Consider the following 18,910-nt stretch of genomic DNA (forward strand, 5'->3'; position numbering starts at 1 on the left):
TTTTTTTTAAAGATTTTATTTATTTATTTGACAGAGAAAGACACAGCGAGAGAGGGAACACAAACGGGGAGTGGGAGAGGGAGAAGCAGACTCCCCGCCGAGCAGGGAGCCCGATGCGGGACTCGATCCCGGGACTCCAGGATCATGACCTGAGCCGAAGGCAGTCGCTTAACCAACTGAGCCACCCAGGCGCCCCTTTGTCCATCATTCTTTACTTGACAGTGTGATTATTTAAAAGTTGGAAGACAACTAAGTTTTTCTGCTAGATTGACATGTTCTGAAACTCCTTGTTTAAACATTTATTCAATCAAATTTTTTATTTCCTATTTAAAGGGGCCACAAAAATACGTTAACTCTATCTAATACATAATAAAATTGATAACTGATCATTTCTGTCATCCACAGAATAGGCCACTGTAATCTATTTACACTAACCACCTGAGAATAAATAAAGTATAACAATCAAAACTTAAAATTTTCTTTGATTTAGGATAAAGAAAATGACTCAGGGAGAATTGCCTAAGAATAAAGGAGAATATACAAATCAACAAAATAAAGATTAGGACGGAGGAAATAAAGAGGGACATCTCTTTATTATTTGTTATTATTACTCTTATTATTGACATATATTAGTTTCAATTATCAATGTATCAATTATATAATTGACATATTAGTTTCAGATGTGCAGCAAAATGATTACCAACCAGAGTAAGTATAGTTAACATCTACCACCATAGATAGTTATAATTCTTTTTTCTTGTGACGAGAACTTTTAAGACTTAGCCTCCCAGCAACTTTCTATTATACCACACAGTATCAGTAACTATAGTCACCAAACTGTACATCACATCCCTGGAACTTATTTATTTCATTACTGGAAGTTTGTTCCTTTTGACTACCTTCACCCATTCTGCCCGCCCCTCACTCCCTGCCTCTGGCAACCACCAGTCTGTTCTCTGTATTTATGATTGTGGGGGTTTTGTTTTGTTTTGTTTTGAAAGATTCCGCACATAAGTAAGATCATATGGTATCTGTCTTTCTGTCTGACTTCTTTATCGTAATGCCCTCTAGGTCTATCCATGTTGTCCCAAATGACAAGATTTCTTTCTCTTTATAGCTCAATAATATTCTATTGCATATATGTATATACCACATTTTCTTTATCCATTCATCCATCAGTGGATACTTAGGTTGCTTTCATACCTTGGCTATTTGTAAATAATGCTGCAATGAACGCAGGGGTGCCTATAACTTTTCAAATTACTGTTCTCATTTTCTTCAGATAAATACCCAGTAGTAGAATTACTAGATCATATGGTAGTTCTATTTTAAAATTTTTAAAAAAGATTTATTTATTTGAGACAGTATGTGCATCAGGGGGGAAGGGGGGAAAGGAGAGGAAGAAAAAATCCTCTAGCAGACTCCCTGCTGAGCGTGAAGTCCAATGCGGGGCTGGATCCTAGGATCCTGAGATCATGACCTGAGCCGAAATCAAGAGTTGGCCACATAACCAACTCAGCCACCCAGACGCCCCTTTAAATTTTTTTTTTTTTTTTTAAGATTTTATTTATTTATTTGACAGAGAGAGACACAGTGAGAGAGGGAACACAGCAGAGGGAGTGGGAGTGGGAGAAGCAGGTTTCCCGCTGAGCAGGGAGCCCGATGCGGTGCTCAATCCCAGAAACCCGGGATCATGACCTGAGCTGAAGGCAGATGCTTAATGACTGAGCCACCCAGGTGCCCCTAAATTTTTTGAGGAACTTTCATCCCATTTTCCGTAGTGGCTATGCCACTCTATATTCCCACCAACATTTCATGAAGTTCTCCTTTTCTCCACATGTATATCAACATTTATTTCTTTTTACAAGATAAGTTATTCCAGGGCACTTCAATATTTAATATATACCATGAACTATATATGTATATTTATAGCTTCAGAGCAGATGTTCTCAGTCATTTTGGTCTCAAGACCCCCTGTCACCCTTAAAAAGTACTGAGGATTCCAAAGAGCTTTTTTGTGTAAGGAGGTTATATCTATGGATACTTACTTTATAGAAATTAAAACAAAATTTAAAAATATTTATCAAATTAAAAAAATTAGTGTGAAGACAGGCTTTGTTTAATCTCTTTAATGCCTGGCTTAATAGCAGAGAGATGGATTCCCTTAAGCACTGTGTGCAATCTGCTGTGATATCACACATCATGTAGCCTCTGGGGAACCACCATACACCATGAGTGAATGTGTGAAAGAGGCAAATAAAATCTTAGTATTTTAACGGAAACAGTTTTGAATTGGTAGAAGCCCTGAAAGGGCTTCAGAGGATGTAGGGATATGGATATATGGAGTTTCCTACCCTCAGCAGACTCAAGAGAGACTTCTTGTGGAAGGTCAGTTTGGAGTCAGATCTTTTTTTTTTTAATTTTTATTTTTTTTCATAATCTCTACGCCCAATGTGGGGCTTGAATATGAATGACCCCAAGATCAAGAGTCCCATGCCCCACCAACTGAACCAGCCGGGGGCCCCTGGAGCTAGATCCTAAACAAAGCAAGGATCATACACTGTTGAAAAGAAGTGAAGATGACAAACCAGAGGTCAGAAGAGGCAGGAAAAAAAAATGACTAAATTAAAGATAAAGGTAGGATTCAATTCACAGGACTTCACCTTCATCTCCCCTTTTAGAGAATGAGTTTGGATGTGGAAAGTGAGGGGTAAAGGATGAACCAGAAACTTCACAAAAATCCCATCATAAATACCTTTAGAGAGATAAGTGGACACTGCAAATTTAAGAAACAAGAAGGAGGAGGAAGAAGAAAGGAAGAATAAAATGCTAAAAAAAGAAACATGTCATGAATAAAAGAGTTCTTGGAAATGGAAAGTATGATAGAAAAAGTCAAAAACTCAATAGAAGAGCTGAGAAAGAAAGCTGAGAATATCTCCTAGAAACTAGAAAAAAAAGTCAAGAAAAAAAGACCTAGAAAGTAGGAGCAAAAAAATAAGAAAAAGGGCACACCAGTCAAATGTCCACATAGTAATTTTAATGAGAAATTTTTTTTTAAGATTTTCTATTTTTTTAAAGTAATCTCTACACCCAATGCAGGACTCGACCTCACAACCAGAGATCAACAGTCACATATTCCACAGACTGAGCCAGCCAGGTGCCCTGAGAATTTTTTTTTTTTTTTAAGGAAAGAAATGATTTAAAAATTTCAAGAAAAGTTTTACAGAGTTGAAGGACATGAGTTTCTCAGTAAAGAGTTGTCTGCACACGAGGATTCAAAGTGGGCCCACGATAAGATGCCAACGTTATCGCATAATCTCAATGCTGGGAACAAAGCAGCTGTCAGCAGTTTCAGGGGCAAAAACCCAAATCACATATAAACTATCAAAAACAGAATCACATTACAGATTTTTATTCATTTATTTTTGACAGAGAGAGGGAGAGAGAACAAGCAATGGGGAGGGGCAGGCAGAGGGAGAAGCAGACTCCCCGCCGAGCAGGGAGTCCGATGCGGGGCTCGATCCCAGGACCCCGGGATCATGACCTGAGCCGAAGGCAGACGCTTAACCGACTGAGCCACCCAGGCGCCCCAGAATGACATTAAATTGCTCAACAGAAATACCAGAAACCAGAAGAAATTTCTTCAAAATTCTGATGGAAAATAGTTTCCAAACCCTAAGTCCGGGGTTCAGTCAAACTGTCAGCCAAGCGTAAAAGCTGAATAAATGCACTTTGAGGCATCTGAGGCCTCAAAAATGATGTTTCTCATACCCTCCTTTCTAAAAAGAAGGCTTGAAGCAGACACTCCACACCAAAAGGAGAGAATAACTCATGATCACATGATCTTATTAAGTCATGAGATCCCTGGAAAAGAGAAAAAAAATAGGAGACAGGCAACAGGACTCTCCGGGGCAGCGGGGAAAAGATACTGCAAACATCTCACATCGTGAGCGGTACTGCTGGCCTAGAGGGCAAGCCGCTGGGGAGGGTCTGTCACTAGGATAGCATTATACGACATATAATAAGAAGTTCTCAAGTGTCTGTATTAAAGGGTTTACATAAGGAAGGGAAAGGTTGGTATTGCGTAGTGTTAAGGCATTGACAACAGCAGCAACAAAAAAGGATAAATTATGACATTTAAATTACGAAACATTAACTCCAAAGACCAAATGATGTTCAGAAAAAAGAGTAATCCAGTAACAGCCGAACTGTGAAGAGCCTGCACAAAGTCAAAGTAACAGAAACCCTACACAGCGGTCTAGCTAAACTGGGCTACGGTAAAAAGAAAGAAGAGGTCTGCAGGTGGGTAGGGCAGTGAAGAGAGCTAAATCCTCATCTTCCGTAGTGTCAAGTGCAGATGAAATACCTCCCCCAGCAAAGTCAGGAAATAACCATGTAAGAATGTTACTTGGTTAAGTGAACATAAAATTAAAAGAAGCATATAAAGAGCAGAAGGCATTCCTCTGGGGAATTTACCTGCTGTTGCTATAAATGTCTTGCAGGATGGTTTGACTATTTAAACCATGGGACCCGCATACATTTAAAAAACTACTTGGAGACCAGAATAGCACCTGTCTGTTTTGTACAGACTGACTGTCTATACTGGTCTAGTAGGAGGGGTGAGTTGTAAGGGGTTAACCCCACAGCATCAGAACCAAAGAACGGCATCCCCAGTACCAGTCAGAGTCACACAGCTTAAGATGCCATAAAGACAGACGTAACTTGAATGCCATTTTTTCACGAACAAGAGATAAAAGTCCTTTTGATGCCATAAGCAAAACATTACGCAGCCAAGAACATGCAAATGTTGACTGCAGGAAAAATATAATTAGGGTCTTGTTTTGTGGAGGGGGAGGACGAGAACGGGAACTCCAGGGGAACAGAGGAGAAGCTGGAGGAGGGGGGAGCTGTGACTACGCAGGACGAACTCAATGGCAAGCGAAGGACACTTCACCCCCCACTCTGGGTCCAGCCAAAAGGTAATTCTCCTAACCCCTTTGGCAGTAAAAGATTTCTTTCCTGTTATATGAGAACATGAGAAACAAAACCACCACAAGTTGTTTATTGTCTCGTAACCAGCTTTCAAAACCAACTGAGGCCATTCCCGCAACGGCACTACGACGTACTTGAATGTTGACTCGGGCGGTAGAACAGGCTTTGATGATTCGAAAATTGTAACTTTGAGACATTGGAAAATGAAAGTTAGTAAACAGGTAGAAAATCTAGACCATGCTAAGAATTCATGCAGAGGACTTTGTTTTGAATCGGAGAGACAACTCAAGAACTTGTGTTTGTGTAAAGCCCTTCATTTCAGTTCTATCTTCCTAAGAGATCTGCCAAGGAAGAGGGAAGTAAGAGGATGAAGACAGCATGTCATGGCCGAAGATACTTCAACAGTGAGTGATAATGCATTAGGTCAAAATGATCGCTCGTAGCTTGGGCATCTTAAGAAGTTGTGATGGCATGCTAGGATTAATCATTCTTTTGCAGGCTGAAAAGAAGTGCCCATCTGCTAAGATAACATGTCCATCCAGAGGAATACAAAATTCCCCAACAAGAAAATGGCAAGAACACTGATGAAAATTTGGGGAAACATGACATATTTTACCCCAAAGTTCTTTTTTTATCTGAAACTAGACATTATATGTACTTTGTAGTTCACTTGAGGACAGTCTAGCAAAAATACTAACAAAATCTTAATGAAAATACGCTATTACTTCCTTGCGTTTCCATTCGATAGGTCTAACCTCCCTTGAAGCGGGAAGTATATAATTAGGGTCTCAAATTTATACTGTGTTGGTGAATCACAAGTGTGACACTAGAGAGTTAGTCATGCTGGCCCTTATACTGACATAGAGAAACAGGCTTATTTCTGATGCTCAAATATGCCTCTAAGTTATCTAAACACACTGCTTTCTCTGGGAACCATAGTATCTGGTTAATATAACACTTTTCCTACCACTGAGTCAGTGATAAGTAACAAAACCTACATCCTTTTTTGACTGTCACTTAAGTATAGTAAACGAGTTAGAACAATCATGGGTTTTCTAACTATACACATACACATATATTTACATATATATATTTACAAACATACATATTTCAGTATTCGAAGGTTTACTAGATCAGTTGCTAACACTTATTATAAATCTAAGAGTGATTTAAAACTGCCAAGACAGATGAAAAGTCTCAGGGAGAACCAAGGGTATGTGGGCACTCTGGATGCCTGTAGTCGGTCATTTTTTTTTCTCTCCTATTTTCACTAATTTTAATCCAATTTCTCTACAAAATTTATAGGGAGGTGAGTTCAGTTATTAAATATTTCACTTAGCTAAGCATAACAATGGCACAGGGGAGAAATTTCTATTGTTTCAAATTCCCACAAGCCACACTAGAAAACATAATTTCTTTGAAGAAAATATCATAAATAAGATGTGTATATTTCATAAAGGAAAACAGTCTGAGTAGATTTCTAAATGATGTGTCCTATCATAATGTTTAATTTTGATGTTAAGCAATAGAAAATACATTTTTTTTACTAATTTGGCATGGAAGAGCATTATTAGCTTTGCTAGCAAACAGTTTCAAACTGAAGACAGATCCTCAGAAGACAGCCTATGAAAATGACCTTGAAATAACCTCACTAGATTTTTTGCCTCAGCTCTACAAAACTGTCAACCATTTATCTGAAGTCAGCCCTATCATAATTGCAAAAGAAAAGCCAAAGCACGATAAATCATCAGGAGGCAATTCACTATTATGAAGTGTAGAAAATGAGGCTGACTCCATTTTTTCCCCCCAGCCAGCAGTCTGGCACAAAATAGCTCAAGTGCTGCTGAAATCCCCAACAGACCTGAGTTATATAAATCCCGATCAACTGACAAATAATATATATTTCTGGGTAGCTCTCTCTGAGTATTCCAGGAGCAGAAAGACATAGGCACAATCTTGCTCACCGAATGAATCAAGAGACAAACCAGCTCAGAATTAGAGAAAACCTTTCCAGTTCAAAACTGAAGACTGACTCTAAGAGCCAGTTTACTTGTTGAGTCATGTCGGCTGTTGTGCAATCCTTGGGCCCTCTCTTGGCTTTTAAGCTCAGTTACCGTGAATCAGCATCACATGGGTAAAGCTGTTCGAGTTGGGGATCCAGGTCTGAGATTAACACGTTCCCCCAGTGGGCAGGGGAAGGAGAACCTTTCTGCACCTCACAGGTGGGCATATATTAGATATTATCACATTACCAGGCTCAACAATACCTTAACTACAATTAACTTTCTGAACTGTATCGTTCCTTCCTGATGAAGTCCTTTTAAAATCATCCACATCATTTTTTTCCCCCATGACTGCTTTTAAACCATGAGATAATGAAGGCACATTGACTGTAACGCCTTGTATTGATATCAACATCTGGATTTCAATGAGGAAATGTAGTGGGGACGCAATTTGTAAGACCAAGATAAGGACCCAGATGAGGACCACGCAGAGGGAGATGGCTCAGGCCATGTGCCTTAGCTTATAGGGATGAGCCAGGGATGAAAAAAAAAAAAAATAGAAAAGGGGAAAGCACAAGACAAAAATACTGTACAAAATAACCACATTTTGCTTACTTTACAGTTTTTTAATTTTCTTTTTTTAGTAGGAATGTGAATTCCCAGCAAGCAGCATTTACAGTTTTAAATTCAGCCTCCACTGCTATCTAGTGACTCTCACGAACTCTTCTACTCCAAATGACTGATTGCATTCAGACTTCCTTTCCTTCTGCAAGGCTAGACTTGCTACTTATGCAGACACAGTACTTATGCAAGACAGTATAAGCTGCAGGGGCTACCTCAACATTGGAAATGCCAAAGCCATATACTATGGGCTATCAATTCAACAATTTAGCACTTGGTGACCATTACCTGCCATCAACCTTTGCAATCAGCAGTGAGGCCTCACAGAGATATCTAATTGTCATTCATGTTTCTGCATGATACTTTCTTAAATATGTTTCAGTTATTGTCCTCAGTGTTAGTCAACATAATAATTTCATATCATGTTCCCTTTTAAAAAAAGTTTCCTCATCACGTTACGGCTCAACTATTTTTTTTTTTTAAGTCCAAAAGGACTTCTTTATAATTATGCAAAACTGATTAAAAATTTACAACTATTCTTTACACAGAAAGGATGATAAGATGAACATAGCATAAAAAGAAGTCACTCACCCAAATAAATTTGTTACCAGTCATCAAATGGGGTCTATCACTACCTTTCCACAATAAAAGACATGTGAAAATATCCTGAGCTTTAAAGATATTTAGGCTGTAAATTTAATTTGACTTCTTAAATTTTCAAGTGTAAAAACTCATCAATATCTCCTTTCCTAATTTACTTTTCTCCTAAGTTTTACCACCTTTGCTCTCAACATTTCCTTAAAAACAACAAAGAAAGCAAAACTCAAATACAAATGCTGGATGTCAAAAACAGCAGAGTTTATCTATTGTCTTCATAGCCTCACAGGAGAGTGAGGAAACCTTGACCAGATAGAATCATCCTCCTTTAGGAGATAAAGACACAAAGTTCAGACGAGTTAAATGACTTGTCCAAAATCAAACACGTAAAGAACTATTCAAAGGCTTGAATGCAGAACTTCAGATTCTATATCCAGAGCTTAAAAGAATAGAACGAGGGAGGTTCAGTGGAAACAAGGATAATTCTAATCCTTCTGCAAATCTCCTAACTTGCTTAGAACTTCACCCGCTCTGCCAACCCCCATACGCACGCAAACGCACAGCACAACCTTACCCCTTTTCCGAGTTTTGAACCGCTGGCCTGTTAGCACTGGCTTCTGATGCTTATTCATAAAATTTCTGAAAACAAAGAAAATAAAGATTATTTCAAATAAGCAGTTCACATAAAAATGTATGGCTAATAAGCATACGTTCCATCTCACCTATACTGAATATACTTTTAAAAGCAAGGTGTAATTGTAACTGTTGAACTAGCAAAACTTTTAAAATTTAATAATATCTAGTGTTGACAAAAGACATAGGGAAAACGACCACAGACATAAACTTTGACAGAGGGAATAAACTCCATGCAGTACTTTGGAGAAGCATTTGGTGAATATAAATATTTACACGTGCATAACCTGTAGTCCACAAATTCTTTTACTAGAAATTTACTTTGCCGTTTTACCCACACAAATATGCATAATTATGCCTGCGTGCACTCGTGTAAGTGCGTGTGTACAAAAGGACTGAGTCGCAGCACTGTTGAATAAAAACTTGCAAAGTTAAATGCCCATAAACAGTAGTCTGGTTAAGTAAGTTCTAAGAAGCCATCAAATGGAAAGTTATGAAGCTTTACAGAAGAATGAGATCTAAATGCAGTGCTACATTTCTTGCCCTGGCTCCCTCTCTGATCACGCTTCGGCCATCTGCATCCCTCCCCCTCGTTCACTGCGCCCCAGCCGTACTGTTCTCTTCTTCCAATGTGCCGGAGAAAGCTGCCTCTCCTCTGGGAAGGATCTTTCCCCACCCATTCACGTGGCTCACTCTCTGCCCTCACTCGAGTGCCTCCTTTTCAGAGAAGCCTTCCCTGGTGACCCCCACAAATGGTGTCCCTTGTCCGTCTCTCCTTACCAAGCTTTATTTCTCTTCGCAGCCCTTAGTAGCACCTGCCATTTCACTATGATGGGTTTGCCCATGGTTCATTTCCCCCATTAGAATGTAACCCCCACGTGAGTAGGGACTTTGTAGGTTTTACTCAAAGCAGTATCTTTAGTATCTAAAACAACACTAAGTAAAGAGTTCGCATTTAGTTAATAATTGTCAAATAAGCTATTGCACAGACATGGAAAGATGTTCAAGGCATATTGTTAATGGAAAAAAGCAAGCTGAATAAAAGTGTGAAGTGTAATTTTTTGGTTAAAAAGGGAATATACATAATATTTGCTTTTCTCTGCAAAGAAAATTTAAGATTAAATTATCTTTAAAAAAAAAGTAAAAAAGAACCTGCTCTGTAAGATCTCTTAGAAATTAGGAATAACCTTGTGGCATTAATATTATAATATGAATATATATCCAGATTACCAAAATTATGAAGACCACACAATTAAGAAAATGTCAAGCAAATTATTTAATTACCTTTCAAAGTTCTTTTTAATTGTGATTTGAGAATGTCTAGATTTTTCCAATTAAGTCACCATTAAACAATCAAGAAAATCTGCTGTATCCGAGTAAACTATTTAATTATGTCTCAAAGTTTAAAAAGATCCTTAAGAACATATAAAAATGATTCTATTTATATACCCAAACTTTCCACACCATGAAAGAAGAAAATCTATTTTCATATGGAAAGTAATGTTTATCACTTAAACCTTTAATCATAATTTAAAAAGTGGAATGGATTAAAAAGAAAAGTAACACAAAAAGGATTTTCTGTTATGGCTTAAGTAGAGATAATTTTCATCAATCCCATAAAGTGAACTTAATGTATCATGCTTTGAGCTATAAAGGTGACTAAGCCAGATTCCACGCCCTCAAGGAGCAGAGGGCCTAGAGGAGATAAAATCCACAAACATTTACAGTACAATAGCAGTACAGATCTAGAACAAAGGGTAGAGAAAGTGATCACTATGTGTATGGGGGGCAGCAGCTACACACTGAAATAGTTACAAAAGCAATAAACTTAATGAAATCTCATTTGATGGAAGTTGGAAATAGAGCTTCTAATGCATTATTTACAGTCACTACAAGACTCTTTCATTCAGAAATTTTCTTGTTGGCATTTTCAAAAGATTCACTCTGGATTAGCAAACATTTCATTGGGGTACTCATAATGGATGTGTGTGTTTCTTGTTTCTACACCTCCCCAAACACTACAAATATTATATAAAATATTTTCCTGTGCCAGCAAAGAAAAAATACCTGTTAAAGAGTTTAGGTCTCATACTGAGGTATTATAAAAACAAAAAAAGACTCCAAGTAGCCTGAAGCTTTTCTAGCAGGTGAACATGCTGCAGTTACTCTTTGCTAAAGATGTCTCTATTATGGAATTAATAAAAAATATTTTAAAAGTGTAAGCCTTCCCTAAAAGTTTTATTTTACAGTCCGGAATATAAACTCACCGAACTCTCTAACTCTAGCTTAGCATTTTGTTGCTGTTTTTCTGCTAATAAGGAATTACCACAAAACACAGCCTACCGATCAGAGAATTACTCTATTTTAAAAATCTTTAGCTCCATTTATAATCTCTTCAGTTCTAAACACAAAAGTTTGTTTCTTCATGGTCTCGTTTTGTGACCTTATTTTGCACACCTTCCGTATACCGCAGGTGGAAAACAACATAGTAACATTTAAACAAAAAAAGCATACAAAGATTCTGACATACACAGCAGCAAAAATTAAAACAAACACCAACAGCAACTCACCTACTGCTATTGAAAGACTAAATGAAGACCTCTGTTCACCAAAAGTCTCTATCGCTTAGCTGTTACTATTTAGAGCAGAGGCTTGGCTTGTCTCTAAATTTAGCCCTCGGAGCTACATTATAATCTGCTTCATAAGGTACTCACTGAAGCCCTGGCGGGAGAGAAGCAAGGGCACTTTGAATAAGAAACTGTGCTAGTTTCAACCTGGGAAAGTAATGAAGAATAACAAAGACGGTTCTATTAGGCCAGAAGAATAACAAAGACGGTTCTATTAGGCCAATGTCAAATGCTTATTTTGATTAGATTGCACTACAATTCACAACTTGAAAACAACTAACTAAAAATACATACACGTAGGTATGTATAGATGCATATGTTAAATCAGTTTAACAGAATCCTCAGAGACAAAACTTATCTGGGGTACAGCCTATATATGCATTCAAAAAACTATCAGCCAAACACACAGACAAAATAAAAATAAGCTCATGCCACCCCCCCATGGAAAAGCTCCATGGTTTAAAATAGTATTACAAGAAAATTGTATGCAAAATGGTAAAACACAACTGGATTTAAATATTTCCCATGTCATCTCAGAGACTAAATTTCTTGGCTATTCCACAAGAGAAAAGACAATAAAATATTAAAAAGATTCAATCAATCAAAGTTCAAAACTAAGTACCCTATTAATGAAATAAACATTTTTTTGAATAAACTAAACTGAAAGGCCCAACTGAAAGATGTTTCAGTTTAAAATATAAGAAATAAAATTTCACCCACGTCCCTCTGTTACTATTCTTACTGTCCTGGGTCCTTTGTAGATTCTATCCCTTACTCCCAACTGACTCTGGGTCCAAGTGTGACAATGGGTCAGCAGCTCAGATGGGTTGGCCTCTTGGCAACTGTGTACTAATTCTGCCAGTTGCCCAGCACACCTTGAGTAGATTGACACATTGTGTGTTGTCTTGCCTGGTATTTTTCTTCTTTAATTCCCTTCATTTTGGAAAGAATCTGATCTAGCAGAGAAGGACTGATTTTCTTGTTGTTCCTATAAGGGGATGACTGTTCTGGTCTGGATAATCTCTAAACTATGAAAATCTGCCTTATATCATATGTTATACTGCTAACATATACATATAACTAGGCTATTCAAACAACCTCAACTTTATGAATATGCATATGCTAAAGTGGGATCACAGTCTTCTATAAAGGGATAAAAGAAAATAGTTTAGGTGCTGTGAGCCACATGGTATCTGTTCCAACTCCTGAGTTTTGCTGTTAGAACCTGAAAGCAGCCATAGACAATATGTAAACAAGTTATTCCAATAAAACTTTATTTACAGAACAAGTGGTGGATCAGACTGGTCTCTCAGGCTGTGGTCTGCCATCTCCCATTCTAAAGCCATGTATTCAACAGAACTGTCTATGATGGTGGAAATGTTCTGTATCTGTACTGTCTAATATGGAAGCTACTAGACACATGTAGTCCTCGAGCTCTTGAAATGTGGCTAGTGTAACTGAGGAATTTAAATGTATTTAATTTTCATTAATTAAAATGAAAATAGCCAGTATGGCTAGTGGTTACATTGGGCAACCCAGTTCTAAAGAATTCATTATGGCCCAACACATTTCATTTTGATAAAATACATCCAAAGAATAGAAAGTTTTTAAATCAATTTTTTAAATAAAGTAGCTCTGAGGAGCATTTTGCCCAAATTTCAAAACCAGGTGGCTATCGTGAGAAAGAAAAGAAATACCAGACTTCAAAGCAAAACTCATAATAAATAAATAAATAAATAAATAAATAAATAAATAAATAAATAAATAAAACAATTGGATAAAAAGGTTGTTAGGAGAAAAGCATATTCACATGGTGCTGAAGAATCACTCCACAATTTACTTAGTAATTGCAAAAGGAAAACTGTACCTTAATGATATCTGGAGGTCACCACCTGAACCTAACAATCAAATGATTAATCATGGGATGATCTGACATTATATGCCTCTGTTATGGACTGAATGTTTGTGTCCCACCCCCAGCCCCCCTAACTCCCAAATTCATATGTTGATATCCTAACCTCCAATGTGATAGTATTAGGAAGTAGGTAGGGCCTTTGGGAGGGGATTAGGTCATGAGGGTGAAGCTCTCCTGAATGGGATTAGTGCTTTTATAAAAGAGACCCCAGAGAGCTCTCTGGCTCCTCCCCCATGTGAGGACACAGCAGGAAGATGGCCATCTATGAACTGGGAAGTGGGTTCTTACCAAACACTCAATCTGTATCATCCCTGATCTTAGGACTTCCTAGCCTACAGAATTGTGAGGAATAAATGTTTGTTGTTTAAGCCAAACAAACAAACAAAAAACAAAGCGAAACTCTGTGTGTAATAAATAATCCTGGAGGCAGCAAGAAGAAAAAAAGACTTTCAATTCTAAGAAAATAAAAGTTATAGGGCAACAATATCATCTCCAAAGTATAAAGTATTTCATAAAGATACAGTAACACTAGCACACAAAACCAGTAATGTAACTGAGCCACTTCACTGCAACATTCTCAGGAAGTACTTTGTGTTTAGGAGTAACTTTCAAGAACTACCTTTTATTCTATGTTCCAAATGAGCAAAATAATGTACCATAAAAACAACAAACTAAAAATTGCCCATAGTTATAAACTATTCTCCTTTTCATTAAAGCTAAAACTCCAAGAACATACAACATTAAAATCCTTTACAGAAAGTTGTCATGTCCAGGAGTCATTTGGGTTGATAACAATGATCTCAAAAGAAGCAAAAATAATTAAGTTGCACTCTGCAAGTGTAAATTATTAACATTCTAAAGCAATAGACCAGATAAATGCTTACAATAACACTACACTTTGTTGCCCAGAATAGCATAAGCTTGTTTAATGCCCTTATCATGATTTTGTACCAAACAGCCTCTCTATAATCAAAATCATCCAGCCTCTACAAAATGCTTTTGTATCTCCAAGCAAATTCTATGTAGGTTTTAGTTTTTATAATAATTGAAAAAAAAAAACAATGAAATTTAAAATAGTAGCCTACCTATATAAGAAAAATGTTTCTAAATGAAATCAGATATTCCCTTCTTTAGTACAAAAATATTACTGTTATATTCATATCCCTTTACTCTTTCTTATCCTTACTAGTATAAAAGCACAAAAATAATCTTTCTTAAAGAGCACCAAACTTAATAATAGTTCACTCCTCAAAAATTTACAGCTGTGTATTTCCAGAGGGACATTAATGGTGGAAACTTAAATTGTGCTAAGCAACCACCTGACAAGGAAAGAATGACCAATGCCCAAAGGAATTACGTTTTGAAAAAGAGTACTAAGAACTAACTGTTCATCTAAATCTTTTAAGATATAAAGGCATCGTGATAAAATTTCCATTATCACATTTCCCAAACAATTTCACACCTTAAACTTAGTAGTATACCTACCTTGTTTGTGAATGCTGATATTCTGCTTTCCTTTTAGCAAAAATAGAAATATTCTACAAATTACATTTTAAGTATCCCATACAACCTCTTCATAGAAATAAATGAAGATAATGTGTAATGTTATTTATTTCCTCTTAGTGAAGTTAATTTAGAAAACCGTCAAGAATTGAAAATAAAACCTTAAAATGCTTTCATCCTATCAATTCATACCCTCTGCTTATAGTCACTTCTACAAAGTACGCTGGGCATGTACATTCCCTTCTCTGGGCTTCCCTTTTCCCCAGAGGCAATCTCTCCCAGAGCATTCCCTTCCCTTAATAACTGACCAGGCATATTCATTCAACTTTACAGATGGTCTAATCTTGCTGATGTGATTCTTAAGTCTCTCAACACTTGGAAAGATGCAAGCACACATACACAACAGACATTGTAGCACACTTCGGCTTTCAGAAAACCAGTCCCTCAAATATAATGTTTCAAAGTATTTTAATAGCAAAATGCCCCCAAACCTCTGTTCTAGGTAAGTTAAGACACTTAGAACTTTTGTCTACCAGACACCAGCAGTGTGATGACTGCATACCCACAATATTTCAAACCATAAATTTTGAGAACTTAGAGGAAATGGTGGTAGAAGACAAGGAAATGCCCAAAGATTAGGCAGCTGTGGTTTAAGTATTTATTAATTTGTATTTTGGGGGTGCTTATGTGTTAAGGACAGTGGTCTCATTCTGGGGTCATTATGTGCCCCCCAGGGGACATGTGGCAATGTCTGTAGACCTCTATTTTGTCATGCAGGGGAAGTGGGGAACACTACTGATGTCTAGTAGGTAGATGCTATGGATGCCACTAAGTAATGGACAATGCACAGGACATCCCTCCACAACAAAGGGTTCTCTGGTCCAAGTTTTTAATTGTGCCAAGGGTGGAAAATCCTACACCAAAAAGGAAAAAACTGTGACCAAAACCAGAGATGGTCTTTGCTCTCAAGAGTTAAAAATTGTGCACATACAGATCAACCACCAGGCAGATATTTCCTCAAGAGACTTATTTCTGTTTGCCAAACACTGATGTTAATTTTAGAGAAAACATATTTATCACTGAGTAGCTTGTCATAGCTAAAATCAAAAGTGCAATTAGTATACAAAATAAATGCTTCCCACAGTCTTTAATACTAATTGCCGTCTTTCGACATTGATAATTTTACACCCTCTGACAATCGGGGGGAAGATGGAGGGCAGGCAACAATACGGGATTGAAGAGGGAGGCAGAAAAAGAGGAGGATGAGCAAATAAATTTTCCCTACTTTTGGATATCACAGTAGTGAGAACAGAAAGACAACAAAGAAAAGATAAAATATATGACTGAAAACTGCCACTGTTTAATTTTTCAGACTTGGAGAAAATAGTGATATGTTAAGTAGAAACAGCAAAGAAAACAACCCAAAACACAAAACAAAACAAACCCCACTCAACAAGTTCTATATATATATGGTATGATCTAAGCTACATAAAGCACATTAGCACTCAGTGGTCAACATGAGCACTGAGTTCAAAGGGCATTTTACTTCTCTTACACTACTTTTCTATATTTTCTATAAGGATATATAACTTTTTAATTAGAAAAATTATATGTGTTTAAATGGAAACACTTTAAACTCTTCTGAAGTTTAAACCAATCCCCAAGGGGTCACAAGTAATAACATTATCTGTGCATAAAGAGAAATATGACAAAGGATCTAAATATCATTTCCTACTAAAAGAAACAAAGGTCTCTTGGATAAAATGGCTGATTCCAAGGTTGGAGCACGGAAGATTCCATATGATCCTGACAGTCTTGTGTCAGAAAAGTGAACTGCTTTTAACAACAACAACAACAAAATAAAACAACATAGAAACCATCCCGAGGACAATCCACTGGCATCAGCTGAGACAATTTGGCCGTTAAAGTAATTGAAAACAGCATGGATCATAACTCACTCAATAAAGTAAGAATCTACAAGTCCATACTCATTTATTTTAGAGAAAGCAAATATACCAGTGCACAAGGGAAAGGAAAGTAATTGGGAAGAAATGAAAGTTTTCTTTTCAGTAGAATGCCAACTGATAAATAGAGAAGGAAACATGGAGTGGAAAAACATCATTTTGCAATCATTGTACCAAAAATTGATTCTTGCAAGAATCATCAAGCTATACTAACAGTGCCATGACACGTGTGCATGTGGGCAGGCGTGCTTGATGATCAACAGGATATTCAGATCGCCTCACTGCATCTTCGCAAAAATTACAAAAAGAAAAATGGTAACTCCACAGTGGAGAAACAAGGTAACACCTTAAACCCAGAGACAACAGACACCACAGGGCTCTGGATGCTTACAGTTAGAACAGGATATTATTTATGTGGCATTCCAAACAAAAATGCATGATCTCAATCTAATGACGAGGAAACAAAGGCAGATCTAGGGACATTCTCCCAAACAACTGGCCTGTATTTTTCAAAAATGTCACTGTCTTAAAAGTAAAAGTCAAAGAACTGTAGCAAATAAAAGGAGAATCAAAAGGACATTACTAAATGCAGCATGCAATCCTTGACTGGATGCTGTACTGCCCTGTAAAAATATTTTAATATACTTATGACATTAATGGGGTAATTGATGAAACTGGAGTATAGACTATGGAGATAAGTATGGTATCTATGTTAAATTCACTCAATTTTATTATTGTACTGTGGCTCTTTACGAGAAGTATCTTCTTCTAAGGAAATATGCTCTGATGTAATAAGGGACAAAGGGTATGCCACCCACTCTCAGACGGTTCAGAAATAAAGTGGATATATACGTATAGAACCAAGGAGCAAAGGCAAACATTGGAAGTCCTACAGACTTCAGTGAATGAGGCTGAGCAAGGAGAACAATTTGGGGAGCTGAAAAAGCCCAACACTTAAACAACACAGGGATTCTTTGTACTGTAACTTCCCAGATCCTACAGAATTTGGTCAGCTGGGAAGCAGGAAATAACCCTGCTGCATATGGACTGCACACCCCAGTAAAAAAGCAAATAAATAAAGCAAAAAATCAAATCTTGATTTGAAGATGCTTATAATATGTTACTCTGGTTAATACATCTCCTTGTATTTGACTGTCCCATGTGCAAGAAAATAGTCCCCCCAAACACCCTTACTGTAACATCAGAATGGAGATTTACACTGCTGTATACAGAGACTACACAAAATCCTTGGCATGAGCCAGCTATGACCTGCTTAACCATGCCCTGCACTATGGGTATTATTCCTGCCATGGAAATAGTCTTCTATGTTACAGGCTTAATTGAGGAGAGATTGAGAAGTATATAAAATGAAACTGAGTATTATTAAAGATTACCATCATAGAAAGAATAAAGTCAGCGGAAAAAAGAATGTGTATGTATGCATGCAAAATAAGATGTGAGGTTTTTAAAGAGAAGAAGTTCTAACTTTCACTATTTCAAAACAAATACCTAAAGGCAAAGTTATGGTTCCTGAACAGAAAAGGCTTTTAAAATTTTTAAATAAAACAGCCCATTATTTTTTCCTGTATATTTAAAAAAACATTCATCAAAGCAAAAAACATGCAAGTATAAAATATTATATAGTAAGTGATTTAGAAAGATATATTCCAGAATTTACCTATCAAGTTACTTTCTTCCTTCAATACAGGATAACTATACATTAAACTAATTATGCTGTCATTAATCAAAATCCCTTTTAATTAATATTTTTATAAATTCCTTCTTTTATATAGTGTTCAAAGGCAATGAATATACTTAAAAAAAAAAAGATTTTATTTATTTATTTATTAGAGAGAGAGAGAGAATCCCAAGCAGACTCCATGCTGAACATGTGGGCCTTGGGGCTGGATCTCACAACCTTGAGATCATGACCTGAGCTGTAACCAAGAGCTTAATGAACTTAATGAACATGAGATCACAAATGAAAGTTGGAAAGTAGTGGTCTTTATTTTTTCACTTTTATGCCCTTTTATGTTGTGCTAGTTTTTTTTTTTC

The 18,910-nt window shown here is 36.9% G+C and overlaps 1 protein-coding gene across 1 annotated transcript in view; it reads right to left on the bottom strand.

Annotated features, from left to right (window-relative positions):
• BZW2 (basic leucine zipper and W2 domains 2) overlaps positions 1 to 18,910 on the bottom strand; it is a 63,592-nt gene that overhangs the window by 31,929 nt on the left and 12,753 nt on the right. The window contains exon 2 of the mRNA XM_006736127.3: positions 8,788 to 8,852. Within this exon, the coding sequence (XP_006736190.1) occupies positions 8,788 to 8,845 (58 nt within the window). The 5' untranslated portion in view covers positions 8,846 to 8,852. The remainder of the gene's footprint in view (positions 1 to 8,787; positions 8,853 to 18,910) is intronic.

This window comes from Leptonychotes weddellii, chromosome 12 (assembly GCF_054177405.1).
Source record: "Leptonychotes weddellii isolate Sample4059 chromosome 12, ASM5417740v2, whole genome shotgun sequence".
In the NCBI taxonomy this organism is placed as follows: domain Eukaryota; kingdom Metazoa; phylum Chordata; class Mammalia; order Carnivora; family Phocidae; genus Leptonychotes; species Leptonychotes weddellii.